We start from the raw sequence: 14,802 nt of genomic DNA on the forward strand, positions 1-14,802 counted from the left end.
GCAGGGCCGAGAAACTCTTGTTTGAGAAAAACATAGGTCCCGCTCCCGCCCTGATGAAGGCCTATGGTTATGACAGTGATGCGATGTATCTAGTAAGAGCAGCACTTGTAGTCCGTAGAAAAATGTTTGAGACAAGATTCACCTTTGAGCTGATTTTGCGTTCCAAGCTGAGCAAGTGCGTTCCGAGCTGAGCAAGTGCGTTCCGAGCTGATTTTCAGATAAATTCGGTGACACCATCTCTCCTTGCTCTGGTTAACATAATCCTCGATGGGGCGAACATCAAGCACCAGACTCAGTTGGCCAACACAACCAACACAACCGCTGCGCTTACACTATCGCAGCTACTGGTGTTCATAGGGTGTAGGGTGCGATACTGATGTGTCTGCCCTGGTAGGGTGCGATACTGATGTGTCCGCATTCGCCGGCAGAGAGAAGACTGCCTGGGAGATTTGGACAGTTTTCCCAGAGGTGACTGATGCTTTCGAAAAACCACTACGCATGCTAAGTGATGTCAGTGAGGAGTCAATGTCACTGCTGGAGGGCTTCGTTGTGCTGATGTATGACCGCACCAGCGACATCATGGAAGTGAACGACGCTTGGAAACAGCTTTTTGCATACAAGTCGAGGGCTCTATAAAACATCCTTCCTACGCAGGCAGCATTCCAGCAACACATCAGGCGGGTTTCTTTCCAAGCCAACTGCTGGAACCAAACTCTGGTCCTAAATCCCAAGTTTCCGAGCCCATTTGACTGGGGCTGGACAAAGGAGGCTTCTTGGTGGCAGCCCCCTCTGGACGACACTGCCAGAGGCATCAAAATCTTGCCAAGAACTGATCCACTGCAACTACAGGAAGGGGTGTATCGGCTACTGCAAGTGCATCAAGGCTGCACTGAAGTGCACTGCATTATGCGCATGTTCGGGAGACTGTTAGCTGCGATGACACACCTCGACATTTATGCGCAATATGGATAATTCGTCTGTATATCATTACCGATATGTACTATTCATGTGTCTGAGCCCCACCTGGCCTCACTGTAGGCTACTTCAAGCTTTTATAGCCTCTGTCTAATGTACATTAAACATTACACTGCAGCAAATTATCTTAACATGTCTTTCAAATAATTCGCGAGACAAATTGAAAAACTGTAATTTAGGTCATGTTTAGGTCATTGACCTCTCAAGGTCATCAGAGGTCAAATCTGACTTACCTCCCAACCTTAAAATGAACCTTATGATATGTACTAACACTGGTGAAAATGTCATGCTTTAGTCATAATTTGCACAATGGTTATGATAACCCGCTGCACTATCAGGTTGGCTGCGATGATCGTACAGACTGGAAGCAAAACTTGAAAAGTCACGAAGCTTCACCAAAGCTTTCGCTTGGATTAACAAACGAAGGCACGTCCAGTATCTTGCATGAATTAACATCCAGAAAGCGCTACATGATGGTCGTGGCCATCAGCATATGCGGGTTTGTGTTTATTACAGGTTGGTTTACAAAATTGGTGAATGTTTTACTTCATTTATACAAAGCCAAGTAACATCAACGGATTCCATATTTATGTCTAAACATACACAAAAAATTACTTAATACAAATATTCACATCACAGTGTAGAAAACGTCACGTCATAGTTTACGTCATCACAACTAACAAATTTAGGTACCTGTACATTTTAGGAACAAAAGTAGGCCTACAACAGTTAGAGATTGAATTTATTTAAAATAGCGATGTAATCGATGCTTATAATCAGCTGAACCTCAACATTTTACGTAAGAATTAAACGAAGAAGACTTGTGCATACAATTAAGGTGTTTTCCCAGCCATAATCCGTAAATATCTGGTTCACATACCGATGCAGGCCTATGTCAAGTTCACGTCACGTGGCCTATACAACTGGATTTATAGGCAACATTAGAGAAAAGTGAAAAAGTGGCCGATTTCATTCTACAGTTTTTTGCTTTTTAATATCATTGGTAACCCAATAAACTCATTTTTATCGAAATTTTTATTTTATGCTGTTTAAACAAAAAATAACAAAAATTGTTGCCAAATGGCTACATTACGCATAAAGAATGCACAAATAGAAAGACTTTGAGATGCACGATTTTCCTGTAACTTCGACTGCAAAAGGTTACAAACCGAAGAGTAAGTCAGGCTATTTGTTTATGAACAATAGCGTTTTTAATGTACCAGTGGCAGCAATATTGGATTACAGAAAATAATTGTTCAAAAACTTAACAGAATGCTATTGTAGCAGCAATAAGTGGTGTTGATACCCAAGTAACAATTGTTCAAGATTTCACATGATGACTGAAAAAGCATTTGTTCTTTATGTTCAAGCAAAGTCTTATTTTGCACTTTGAACACTCATATCGACTGAAACCTGCTGAGCAATACCGACAACGTTGTCGAACGTCATAGGCCAGTGGTAGTAACCATCATTGTAGAACATCATCAACTGGTACAGGAACAACACAGGGTCGTTTATAAGGAACGGGTATACTTTCGAATATTTCAAGCGATGGGCGATCTCTTTTGTGCTTTTCTTTTAGCAAAGCCTCAGCGATGTCAAGCTTGAACCTTTCATCTTGCATTGTCGTCTATACAACTGTCAGCTGTTACTAGTGACGGCCAAGTCAATGCAATAAAAATCGATGCGAAAGTACTATCTCTTCATTGGCATGTTGATTCTGTACAGTTCCTATAGCATGTCACAGAAATCTACACCACCCATAAAGTTAATGTACTTTTGTACAATCTCTGGCCGTTTGACTTCAATTGTAGATTGTGATGCAGCATCGTAATGGCGGACGACTTTACATACTGTAGCCGGATAGCATGGAGTACAGTCAACAACCTTACGGCCGCTCAGCACGCTTTCGCTGCCAATGTCTCGTTAGAGTCAACAACATCGTATCACAACCAATTAAAAACGGGACCTATAAAGCAGGCGACTACAAGTTCTTCGGTAAATTCACACTGGATGAGTTCACCACTGCTCTCCACTCAACTAAGACCCACAAGGTCCCATGACCCTGACAACATCTGCTCCGAACTTGTACTCCATGCTGGCACCGCCATGAAATTTTAGCTGCCCAACTTCCTGTCTTCTTACTTATGCCAACTCAAATCTCCAAAATCTGGAGACAAGCCAAAGTAGTCGCGATCCCTAAGCCTCACAAACCACAAGATTCGAAGAACAATCAACCTATATCTCTTCTGTTTTTAAAACCTTCGAAGGTCTCACTTACTCTCGGGTAGAACCAATTGTAGATGCACACTTTCCCCGGAAGCAAGCTGGTTTTCGACGTGGAATATCTGCTGCAGGCTTAGTCACTCTCATGACTCAAGATATCGAAGACTGCAATTAGGCAAAGAAGAAGGCCGGTGCTGTGTTTCTTGACCTTACAACCGCATGCGACGCCACATGTCACCAAGGCCTCATCTGCAAACTGCTCCACCTGCTCCCGGAAAGGCACATGGTCCGCATGATCATGGAGCTCGTTTGCAACAAAATTTTTACCCTCACTACCGGAAGTTGTAAACCAAACAGATTACGACGCCTTAAAAAAGGTGTCAGTCGGGGATCTGTCCTGCGTCCCCTTCCGTTTGACATCTACACCCACGACCTGCCAAACACGGCATTCGTAAAATACGTCCTTGGCGATGATTTGACCATTCTACATCTGTCGAATCATGGAAAACATTAGAATGTCCAGGATATGTCGACAATAAACCAGGATATGTCGACACTTTCAGCATACCTCCAGAGATGGAGACCGAAGCTCAGCGAAACCAAAGCAGTGACGACAGCTTTCCATTTGAACAACCGAGAAGCGTGAGCTCAAGATTAACACCCATGGAAAATGTTGTCTTTCTGCCCAAACCTTAAATATCTGGGGTTAGCCATGGACAGGTCGCTCACTTACCGCCAACACTTGAAGTCACTACACAAAAAGATCTCAACACGCGCAGCTTTGTTAAGGCTACTGGTCGGCTCTGGCTTGGGATGGTCGGCTCTGGCTTGGGATGGAATCCATACTCATTCATCACAAATCCTCAAAGTGGGGTTTAATAAACAAAACACACGATATAGCTGAGCATAAACATAGCGGTTAACATCAACATAATAAGGTAGTAGGTATTAACTTAAATAAGTAACTAAAATAAGGAGATACACTGCAGCTTACAAACTAGAGATTACATGCAACTGAAATGTCTTAACTACTAAACAATCTGCTGTATGAAGCGACGCTGCTAGAACAAAACTAAATGTCGCGACAGGTACTTGATTGTTTAAACGAGCAATTAGCCCACCTACGTCCTGAGATGGGCGTGATCTTGATCTCGAAGATCACTTTTTTTGGTGATCTTGATCTTGATCTAAGATCACTTTTTTTGTGTGATCTTAACCTTGAAGAACAATAAGATCAAGATCACTTTAAAATTGAATTTTATTTTCTAGATAGAGGCATTTTCTTAGAACTCGTACTGTACAAAGTAGTTAGTGGCAACTACTAACATTAAGCCACTGTTAATATGATATGTGCCCAACAAAAGACGATTTAAAGTCTCCATCTAAACTGGTCAGTGTTGCCTTTTCAAAATTGAAAAAGTTTTTTGTGTTGGTCATAATTAAGAAGTCAACTTCCATGTATTTTATGTTGACGTATAATACAAAAAATGATTTAACTTTGTTCACAATTTCCATGTGTGAATTTTAAAGAAATGTTTGCTTTCTTTGACCCCATTTTAGATGTTTTAAAAGTCTAGAATGGCGGTGTTAAAAAATCTGGACTCTAGCCGATTTTTGTCATGTAAAGAGGTTTATTGCAGCAAATCAACCAGATCAAGACTTGTTTAGGGTCTGAGTATGGAGCGGTTTGTCTGACCGCAAACCTCTGAACGTTTTTGAAAGCAGACAACAGTATCAAAGTTGCCAGATGGGTAAATGGTGCAATAAGCATTGACACAATGCAGTGAAAATTAAAACTACTTAGTAACACGAATAAAAACTCCCACACGGACCAGACAAAAATTTGGTAAAATATGATGCGGTTCAAAGTTTATTTTTATTTATTTATTATAAATAAAAAGTATAAAACTAATTGCAAATTTGGGACTTTTTAAGTACTACTGTAATTAACCTCGGCCTTGGGTGTGACGTTGCGATTCTACGCAAACTACGTCAGCAACTGATAGGCCTAATAGCAACAGTCACTAACTTATTACAATTATTAGGCCAACGATCGAGTAGTAAAAAGTAAAAGTTAGCAATACCAACTATATACCTTTACCCAGGTTGCTTATAGTAATTATTTTTTGCAACATCATTGATCAAAAACTTCATTTTTTTTCAAGTACACAAAAAATGATCTTGAAAGTGATCTTGATCTTCAAGATCACGATCTTGATCTTCAAGATCACCTATTCTTGGTGATCTTGATCTTGATCTTCAAGATCACCAATACTGGTGATCTTGCTCATCTCTGACTACGTCATAGTACCGCAAGGAGAAGCAATACAAATGTTTAGGCATGAGGCAAAATAAAAATGGTCAGTTGTAATCTACAACATTCTCCCCTGCCAAGAATTCGAGTTCAAACGGGTATTCGTATCATTATCATCAGGTATATTTATCATCAGACGATCGGGAGGGCGCTTTATGCGCGAAGAACGCCTCAACATTGACTCTTCTCTTGTGTTAGGCTCTTCACTGACTTCAGAATGACGATCAACTTGGGTGTTTGGTTCAGCACCTCTCACGTTGCTGTGATGCATTTTATCAACTGGTGAATCGCTGGCAACGGTTTCAACATTGTACGATTGATCGTTATTGAAAAAAGAAGTGTCAGAATCAGTTGCGCTATTTTCGAAAACATTTCTTTCTCCCACAGGAGCAACATCACGCAATGATACAGTAGTCTGGCGACCGTGCGGTTATCTCACAAAAGCATACGTCGGAGTAGCATGAAGTAATGCTACTTCATTTACAGTAGGTTCATATTTGCTCATACGAATGTGGCGCTTCAATAGAACAGGACCAGGAGTACTGAGCCATGTGGGACTTGATGACCCCAGCATGGAACGCCGACTAAACTTCATAAAGCGTTCGTGGGGAGATACATTGATCGCAGTACAGACTACAGAGCAGTGAACGTATGGAATGTAAAACGTCAGGCAAAACACTTTCCCATTTTGAAATGGGCAAATTGCGCGTTCTTAATGCAAGTTGCACTGCGGTCCAAATAATATCATTATATTTTTCACATTGACCATTACAACGAGGGTTGTATATTGAAGTTTTGCTGAGAGCTATTCCTTTGCTGTGCGCAAATGATATAAATTCGTTTGACATAAATGCAGGCCCTTTGTCAGAATGAATATATGAGCAAAGGCCAAACAAAGAAAACAATTGCGATAAACATGAAATAACAGTTCCGGCATTCATATTTGCACAAGGAAACGGAAGTGGAAACCTCGAATACTCGTCGATTACAGTCAATATATATTTGTTTCTTGTGGCTGAAGGCAATGGGCCTTTGAAATCAATATTTAGGCGTTCCATAGCTTGGGTGGCTTTTATAAGGGGAGTTTTAATCGGCTTGTGGAAACGAGGTTTAATTTCAGCACAGATGTTACATTCTGAGATCATCATCTTCGATCATCTATCTCGCCGAGCGAATAAGGTAGATTCTTTGTTTTGATATGGTGCATTCTTATTGTTACGCCAGGGTGGCAAAGACTCGCATGAATCTCGCACAAATAATTAAATTGCTAGACAAACTTGCACAATACGCTCTTGATAAGGTATCGGGTGCCACGTTAAGTTTTTCTGGTCGATAAACTATGTCATATTCATACTGTGAAAGTTCAACACGCCATCTCAAAATTTTACTGTTTTTCAACTTAGGCTACTATTACTTTTGCAATCATACATTAACGCGATTGATCGCTAATAAATTACAAGTTTGAAACGCCGCGCGGCCAGCAAATGGCTCCATTTCCGCACTGCTTCTACAATAACAGCCGCTTCTTTTTCTATCGAAGAGTGATGCTTTTCGGTTTTTGTCAACGATCGGGAAAACTGAAACTGGACTATCTCGTTGATTTAAGGTTGCTGACAAGGCAACATCTGAAGCATCAGTTTTGACTACAAACATGGCTTCTCCGTCGATTACTCCCAGTGTCACAGTGGTCAATTCTGATTTAAGCTCTTCAAACGCTTTTAAAGTATCACCATTTAAAATGTTGTCGCTGTTTTCTATTAACGGTTTAATTTTGTCAGAATAATGAGACACCCATTTGGCATAATATGCGAAAAGTCAGATAACACGCTGCTGCTTTTTGTTATTTATTGGAGAAGGAAGCTGTAAAAGAGTTTTCACTCGGTCAGGATCTGGTTTTAAACAACCTTTAGAAATTTGATAACCCAAAAACTGTAGGCCAGGGATGGCGAACCTTTTTTAGTGCATGGGTCACAAAAGAAACCTTAATCCTTGAAAAAGCAAAAGTGGGTCATACATTTAATTACATGTTAATGCAAAACTACATGTTAATGCGAAACTTGCTGCTGCATCTTCTCTGCAAGTCTTATTATCCTTGGTTGGTAATCTGTAGTTTTTAGCTTCACACATGCAGCACTCGATCATATCTGAGCTGAGACGATTCCGTGTGCTTGATTGTATAAAATTCATGTGCGAAAATAAAGATTTGCACGAATATGAAGAACCAAACAACGTTAACAGAACTACCGCAAATCTTTTCATAGTTTCAAACGAATTTGGCAGGGAGTTCCACTCTGTAAGAATTATATTTTCAGCATGGTTTTCAGCAGCAGGAAAGTCACAACCATCCATATCCGTTTTCATTTTAATTGTTTGTAGGAGATGATTTAAATCTATAAATTTTGTTTTTCAAACTGCACTTTCTTGAAAGTCTATCATTTCCATTTCCAAGTTGTAAAGACGAAGCCATTCGAAGTTTGATAATTCAAGATTTTCAAATTGAAAAGAATGAACTGCACTGTGGTATCTAGCTTTCGGAACTGGGTAAACCTTTCTGACATTACATTTTTGGCCTCTTTTGTCAGTAAAACATACTTGTTGAGTGCAGTTTGCTTTTGCTCATAAGTTAAATTGGTGCTAGTAAAGTGCTTCAACAACTGAGGAAAATAGTTCAGCTGACCTTGTTCAAGGTCTACAGAAAAAATAGCGAGTTTCTTCTCAAATGCTTTAATGTGCCCAATCATGGATAATACAATATTTTCACAGCCTTGTAATTTAGTATTTAACTCATTGTAATGCATTGTAAAATCAGCGAAAAAATGTAAATCATTCAACCATGTACTTTCGCTTAACTCTGGATATTTTTGATTTTTTTCAGCTAAAAAAAGTTGTAGGCTACTTCTTCCAACAATTCAACAAAGCGCTGTAAAACATTACCACAACTTAACCACCTTACACTGTTGTACAAGAGTAAGCAATTAAATTTACTGTCACACGCGTTCAATAAATTTGCAAACTGGCGTTTATTAAGAGCATGAGATGCAATATAGTTGACTATTTTTGTTACCACACTTACAACTTTTTGTGTGTCAGACTGCTATATGGCAATTCGGTACGGTAGCCTACTAGATTAAAATAGGGTGGGGCCTTATTACAAATATTTAGTGAAACATTTATTCTTTGCTGAAACATTTGTTTAAATTTCATTATTTAAAAAAAGACAAGTGGGTCACTGAAAATCTGTGATGGGTCACTTCGTGACCCGCGGGTCAGTGGTTCGCCATCCCTGCTGTAGGCTATGCAGTCAGTCGAATATTCACATTTCGACTCATTAAATGTCAAATTACACTCTTTAGCTACTTGCAAAAACTTCGACAAATTTTCATCATGTTCTTGCTGCGTTTTACCACCGATTGTAATATCATCAAGATAAGCGAACGTACCTTTGCAGTCATTAGACTTGATAATATCGTCCACAATTCGCTGGAAACATGGCACTGCATTTGTCAGCCTAAATGGTATTCTTTTCCACTGCCAAAGTGAACCGTCAACTTGAAACGCAGTAAATATCCTGTCGCATTTGGGTAGTTCTACTTGATAGGATGCACTTGTCATATCGATTGTCGAATACACATTAAACTTTACAACATCTTGCACCACGTCCTGCATCCGTGGCAGTGGATACGCATCAATTCTAGTGAAGTAATTTGTAATCTGGCTATAGTCAATGACCATTCGCGTTTTATGGTTATCTTGGGTATCCACAAGACGCTGCGCACGCCATGGAGAGTTACTTGGCTCGATGAGTCCTTCCTTCAGCAGTCGTTTTACTTCTGATCCTATGAACTCTTTATCCTGCATTGAATAACGCCGTTCTTTGGTTGCCACTGGATGGAAATCCTCCGTTAGATTCTGGAATAAATTGACAGGAGTTGACGTCTTTACAGCTTGCAACAATCCGAGGTGTAACGTGGGCTTCGAACCTCCGAAGTAAATGCTGACTCTTTTATGCTGTTCCATAAAGTCTTGACCGAGTGTGACATCAGTTAGCAAATTTTCCAGCACCATTACATTCACTTTTTGGTATAGTTGACCACCAAGGTTCACGTCAACTTTACGTATGCCTACACCTTTAGAGCTGCGTCCTTTTACTGCTAAACCAATCCGCTGATCAGTCTCTTTAAGGTTTAGTTGCAGTTGTTGACTAAACGACTTGCTTATGTGCGATAACGACGACCCTGTGTCCATTGCAAGGCTTCCCAAACTTTTTTGCTCGCGACCCCTTTTAATCTCCTAAAATGTTTCACAGCCCCTTACAATTAAAATAACGAACATTTGTGGTATTCATTGAAAAGCTCAAACCTAACGAAAACCAAAAACAATTTATTGGTGCCTAGTTCAGTTTGTTTTTATTTCTGACCATCATAAAGAAGCCTATCGGTAGCCTACTGGAAACAAAACAAAACAGCAACATATTTATTCGGTGTGATGGGTGTGACTGCTTTCTGTCACAAAGCAAGTTCAGCCGTGGCTTAGTGTTTGTTAATGTAGGTCTCAAGGCGGTTTCAATTTCAATGTTGTTTAGGCTGGAACGGTAGGCGAAGTAAGCACATTTCAGATAAATCATTTTGAAATTTTGTCTCCAGATGTTCAATTTTTTGCTGAAGGCATCAATTTTAGATTTCAATGCAAAATATTGATGTTTTCTTCTAGGAGGGGTAAATTAAATTCGTTCAGTTTTTCAAGCAAATCTGACATTTTGCATAACTCCAAAAGCAAGATGTCATTGCGAAAACGGTGGATCAAGCCTGAATTTATTCTGTTGGAAAAATTACGATTTCGGTTTTCAACGTTAATTGGCAAGCCATTTTAAAGCTTTGACTTTTGAAAGCCACCTCACTTCACGATGCAGTAAAAGAGCTTTAACTCCGATTCCATTTCACCTCATAAATTTTCAAAAATACGGGCAGCCTATTGAGTGCGCGACTCTTAATAAAGTTAATAACTATCACAGCATCTCGCACAGAAGTGTTGATATTCGGTATGCCTTGTGCAAATCGGTATACTTTCTGCGACCCGTGAAGTTCGTCACGCGACCCCTTGGGGGGTCGCAACCTCCAGTTTGAGAATCCCTGCATTAAAGCATTTGCAGAAATACCATTAATCGTGACAGGAATGATGACTTTAGTATCTAGAGATTTAGAAGTCTTTTGAGGAGTTTCGCTATACCATTTTACTGAACCGGTAGCTGCAACAGTATCTTGCTTTCTTTCAAGGTTATCTTTAGGTTCTGATATAACAGCAACTTGATGCGAATGCAGTGTCGAAGGTTCTGCAACTATTCGTCCAGCGTTTTTTTTGAGCATCTTCCAACGACCGAGCTTTCTCGAAAGCAGCTTGTAGAACAAGGTTTGGTTCTTCCAATAAACGTTGCTTAATTTCTTGTGATGTTAATCCGATGATAAAGGCATCAAGAATAGATTCCTCTCCGTGCTGAACGGCCGACACAGCTTCGAAATTGCAGTCAGTAGGCTACTTAAGCTCTTGAGCTTTTGATAATATTCATGAAGTGTCTGGTTGACCTCTTGCTTGCAAGATGTAAGCATATAACGCGCATAAATTCGATGAGGAGCTTTGTCATATGCACTTTGAAGTTGAGTAATTGCAGCTTCAAACGTGCCAACTTCTGAAATGACCTCATAAGCTGTGCTATCAAGATGATTGACAAAAAGACGGAGTTTATCTGCATCCGAAATACCTTCGTACTTCTGAATGTAATATGTAAATGACCTATTAAATGACCTAAAATTACTCTATCGAACGATATCAAGAAAGTATTGTCTACAGGGGGGGTGCAACTCAACTAACGAATTTTCAGACTCGGCCCACAGCCTATATGCCAGTGCGACCAAAGCTTCCTAGCTTCGCTACTGTGAGGATCGGCAGTAAACAGTTTTGGTGTTAAGTCTTTAAGATCTATTCTGTATCTGTTTATTAAATTGTCATGAATCCATACTCATTCATCACAAATCCTCAAATTACGGTTTAATAAACAAAACACACGATATAGCTGAGCATAAACATAGCGGTTAACATCAACATAATAAGGTAGTAGGTATTAACTTAAATAAGTAACTAAAATAAGGAGATACACTGCAGCTTACAAACTAAAGATTACATGCAACTGAAATGTCTTAACTACTAAACAATCTGCTGTATGAAGCGACGCTGCTAGAACACAAGTAAAATGTCGCGGCAGGTAGCTTACTTGATTGTTTAAACGAGCAATTAGCCTACCTACGTCATAGTACCGCAAGGAGAAGCAATACAAATGTTTAAGCATGAGGCAAAGTAAGAATGGTCAGTTGTAATCTACAACACCCGCGTCCCGCCTACCTAGGAGTGAAGCTCAACCAACAATTAACCTACGAACACCATGCTGAAGCCCGCCATGCTAAGCTCTCAGCACGAAACAACTTGCTGACGAAAACAACTTTCTTGAAAACAACACTAACGCAACAACTTGCTGAGATGCCTAGCTGGAACATCCTGGGGTGCTAGTACATCCACGCTCAGTACAAGTGCTCTTGCACATGTTTACAGCACCTCCGAACATGCTTCTCTTGCTTGGTGGCGCAGCTTACACATTAGCAAAATTGTCACTGCCTTCAACACCACCATGAGAATAATCACCGATTACCTACTTCCAACCAACGGACTTTCTACCGGTACTATCAGGCATTGCCCCAGCTAGACTGCTCAGAGAAAATCACGTACTTAGTGTGGTTTTACAAGCTACTGTATGTCAAAGGGATTGGTTGGTTGATTTGATCTTTATCCTGTAATTGGGAAAGCTTCTTTTTGAGTGCTTAATCCTTGCAGTTTTGCATATTTGTAGAGGCTTTGAACCACTGACATTGACCACCTCGTCAATCAGATCGTTCTACACTCGGACTTCCAAAGAACCTAGCGCTCGAACTCTCGATGCCCTTTCTGCGCCATGCTGCAGCTATCTGCAACTCCAACTTCCACATTTCCGAAGTTTGGAATAGTGAATGGAAAGAAGTCGCGAAATCAGTACGATTCACAGTCCTTCGCTATACCAACACTCCACCTGGAGCAAAACTGCCTCAGAAGAAATGGGTGAAGCTCAATTGCTTGCCAACTAGAGTGGGCCGTTTCAATGGCAACATATTCTAATGGGGCTTCGATGATTCATTATCTTGTGGCTCGGATTTTCAGACTACATACTACATTATCTACCCATGTCCTGTGTACCAACCCCAGGATATTGTATATACGTGAACTTAACAACGCTTGATGAACATGCAATCCATTGGCTGCTGTGGCATATCATATTCTTGACAGAACAACCAATGTCTTTATGGCCAAGGCCACCTCACCAGCGATGATGCTAAACTAGTTGTTGCTTAGAAAACCAAATAAAAGAAAGCATTGATACTTCCACGCAGGTTGTATGCTTACCGCCTGGATCTAACAACGTGACCTGCGGCGATCTCAAACGCAACGAAGAAGCAAAAGTTGAGCGGCTGGCACAAATTGGTGTTTTGATTTCAATATACAGCGTAGGCCTACTTGTTTAGAAGCAGAGACCTTGATGTGAAAGTGGTTTGGCTCCAATGCTCGTCGACTAAGAGGCAGAGTGGTATCTTCGCGACGAAGCTTAGCAGGTTGGATACCAGCAAGAATGGGGAGATTGTCTGATCGTATGGGACGCAGGCATCCGGTCACTGTGCGCAGGGCGCTGTTTATGGTAGTGTCCACGTTGTGGCAGTGAGCACTGCGACACCAAACAGGTACACACTACTTTGTTGAAGAGTAGACAAGGGCTAAGGCTGCTATACACAAAGTGCCAGCCCTCGCTCTCCAGCTGGAGCTTAACAGACGCTTGAATAGCGCAACGCGTGCCGACAGTTTTTTATGCAGCGACTGAGCGATCTCTCTAATGTCATCCCAAGGTACTTTGGGTCCGGGTAGAAGGGCGGAGATTATCTGTTGTTTTTCTCATTCAGTTCACAATCACTTTCCCGGTTATGTCAATGGAGAGCTGTTATTGTCAATGAAGTTTATGTCCTTGCTCAGAGTGTCTTCTAGGTTTTCCTATGACTTTGTGGAGTGGAGATTTGGTGGCAGCTTACAAGTAAGGCAGTGGTGCCATACGGGGTAGGTAACTGTAAAGTCTCAAAAGCCAGTGATGTCTTAGGTCAAGAGGGTGGACTGATCCACAGTGAATTTTTCATAATCGAAACCCAGCTTGTTGTTTTAAAAGGAGTGGGATAAAGATTGAGTTGTCACGGGCATAAGTCAACCTTTCGAGAATTTGAAGAAAAAAACACAGAGGGGAGAAATATTCAATGCTGATTTTAGAATTATTGGAAAGCAAACCTTGTAGAATGCACTACAGGGAGACTAACAGAATGTCACGGCGAACGTACATAATAATTTATCACTTTTATGCTACGAAAACAAGTCAACCGGATAATAGGGCAAGTACTGTAGTACAACGAGTACTGTAGTACAACAACAAGCCAAAGAGAGTAATCTTTAAATGTGTTTGGCGGCTTATCATGATCTCATTATCGGAATCTTTAAAATAAAATAAAATGGAGCCTAATAGAAACGTTGAGTGTAAGACTCTTTACTAGAACCGTTAAGAGACCAATTCGGGCCCGGTTCCAATGACATTCCCGGGTTCCTTAAACAAGACAAACTCAAAAACTCAAAACTATTGACAAAAATGTCAGTTTTCTTCAAAAAGTAGAAGTTGTACCCTACAGAAAGCAAGTATGCCGCATTTTCCGGGCTGCTAAAAAAAGTTCCGAGCTTCTGAAATCACCTTGAGCCTGGTTCCAAAACTACTTCATAGACCCCCCTTTGTTTTGGGTTACTGCTCATTACTGGGAAACGTAAGAATCATTAAATAATTCTTGTGCACAAATTTTGTGCAACACCACGACGTTGTCTGTTTGTTTCTTCATGTTCTTGACAGAACAACCAATGTCTTTATGGCCAAGGCCACCTCACCAGCGATGATGCTAAACTAGTTGTTGCTTAGAAAACCGAATAAAAGAAAGCATTGATACTTCCACGCAGGTTGTATGCTTACCGTCGTATGCTTCTCAATATCGTCAAGCAGACTTATTCCAGGCCAGATTATTGGGGTTGTCATGTTTGCAGGGGGCGGAGGGGGCTGCATATTTGTCGCAATAGCGCTCAGCCAACCGGACAAAGAACTACAGGTCAGACTAAGGAGTTAGCCCACATTTGTC

General features: G+C 40.7%; 1 protein-coding gene across 5 annotated transcripts in view; it reads left to right on the plus strand.

Annotated features, from left to right (window-relative positions):
* LOC145786775 (uncharacterized) overlaps positions 1-14,802 on the plus strand; it is a 52,221-nt gene that overhangs the window by 36,457 nt on the left and 962 nt on the right. For 2 of the 5 annotated variants that reach the window (XM_082598513.1, XM_082598514.1), the window contains exons 4-5: positions 1,314-1,491; positions 14,627-14,772. In XM_082598513.1, coding sequence (XP_082454639.1) covers positions 1,314-1,491; positions 14,627-14,772 — 324 coding nt within the window. The remainder of the gene's footprint in view (positions 1-1,313; positions 1,492-14,626; positions 14,773-14,802) is intronic. The other 3 variants (XM_082598515.1, XM_082598516.1, XM_082598517.1) reach the window with 3 other exon arrangements.

This window comes from Aplidium turbinatum, chromosome 17, assembly GCF_918807975.1.
Source record: "Aplidium turbinatum chromosome 17, kaAplTurb1.1, whole genome shotgun sequence".
NCBI lineage: Eukaryota > Metazoa > Chordata > Ascidiacea > Aplousobranchia > Polyclinidae > Aplidium > Aplidium turbinatum.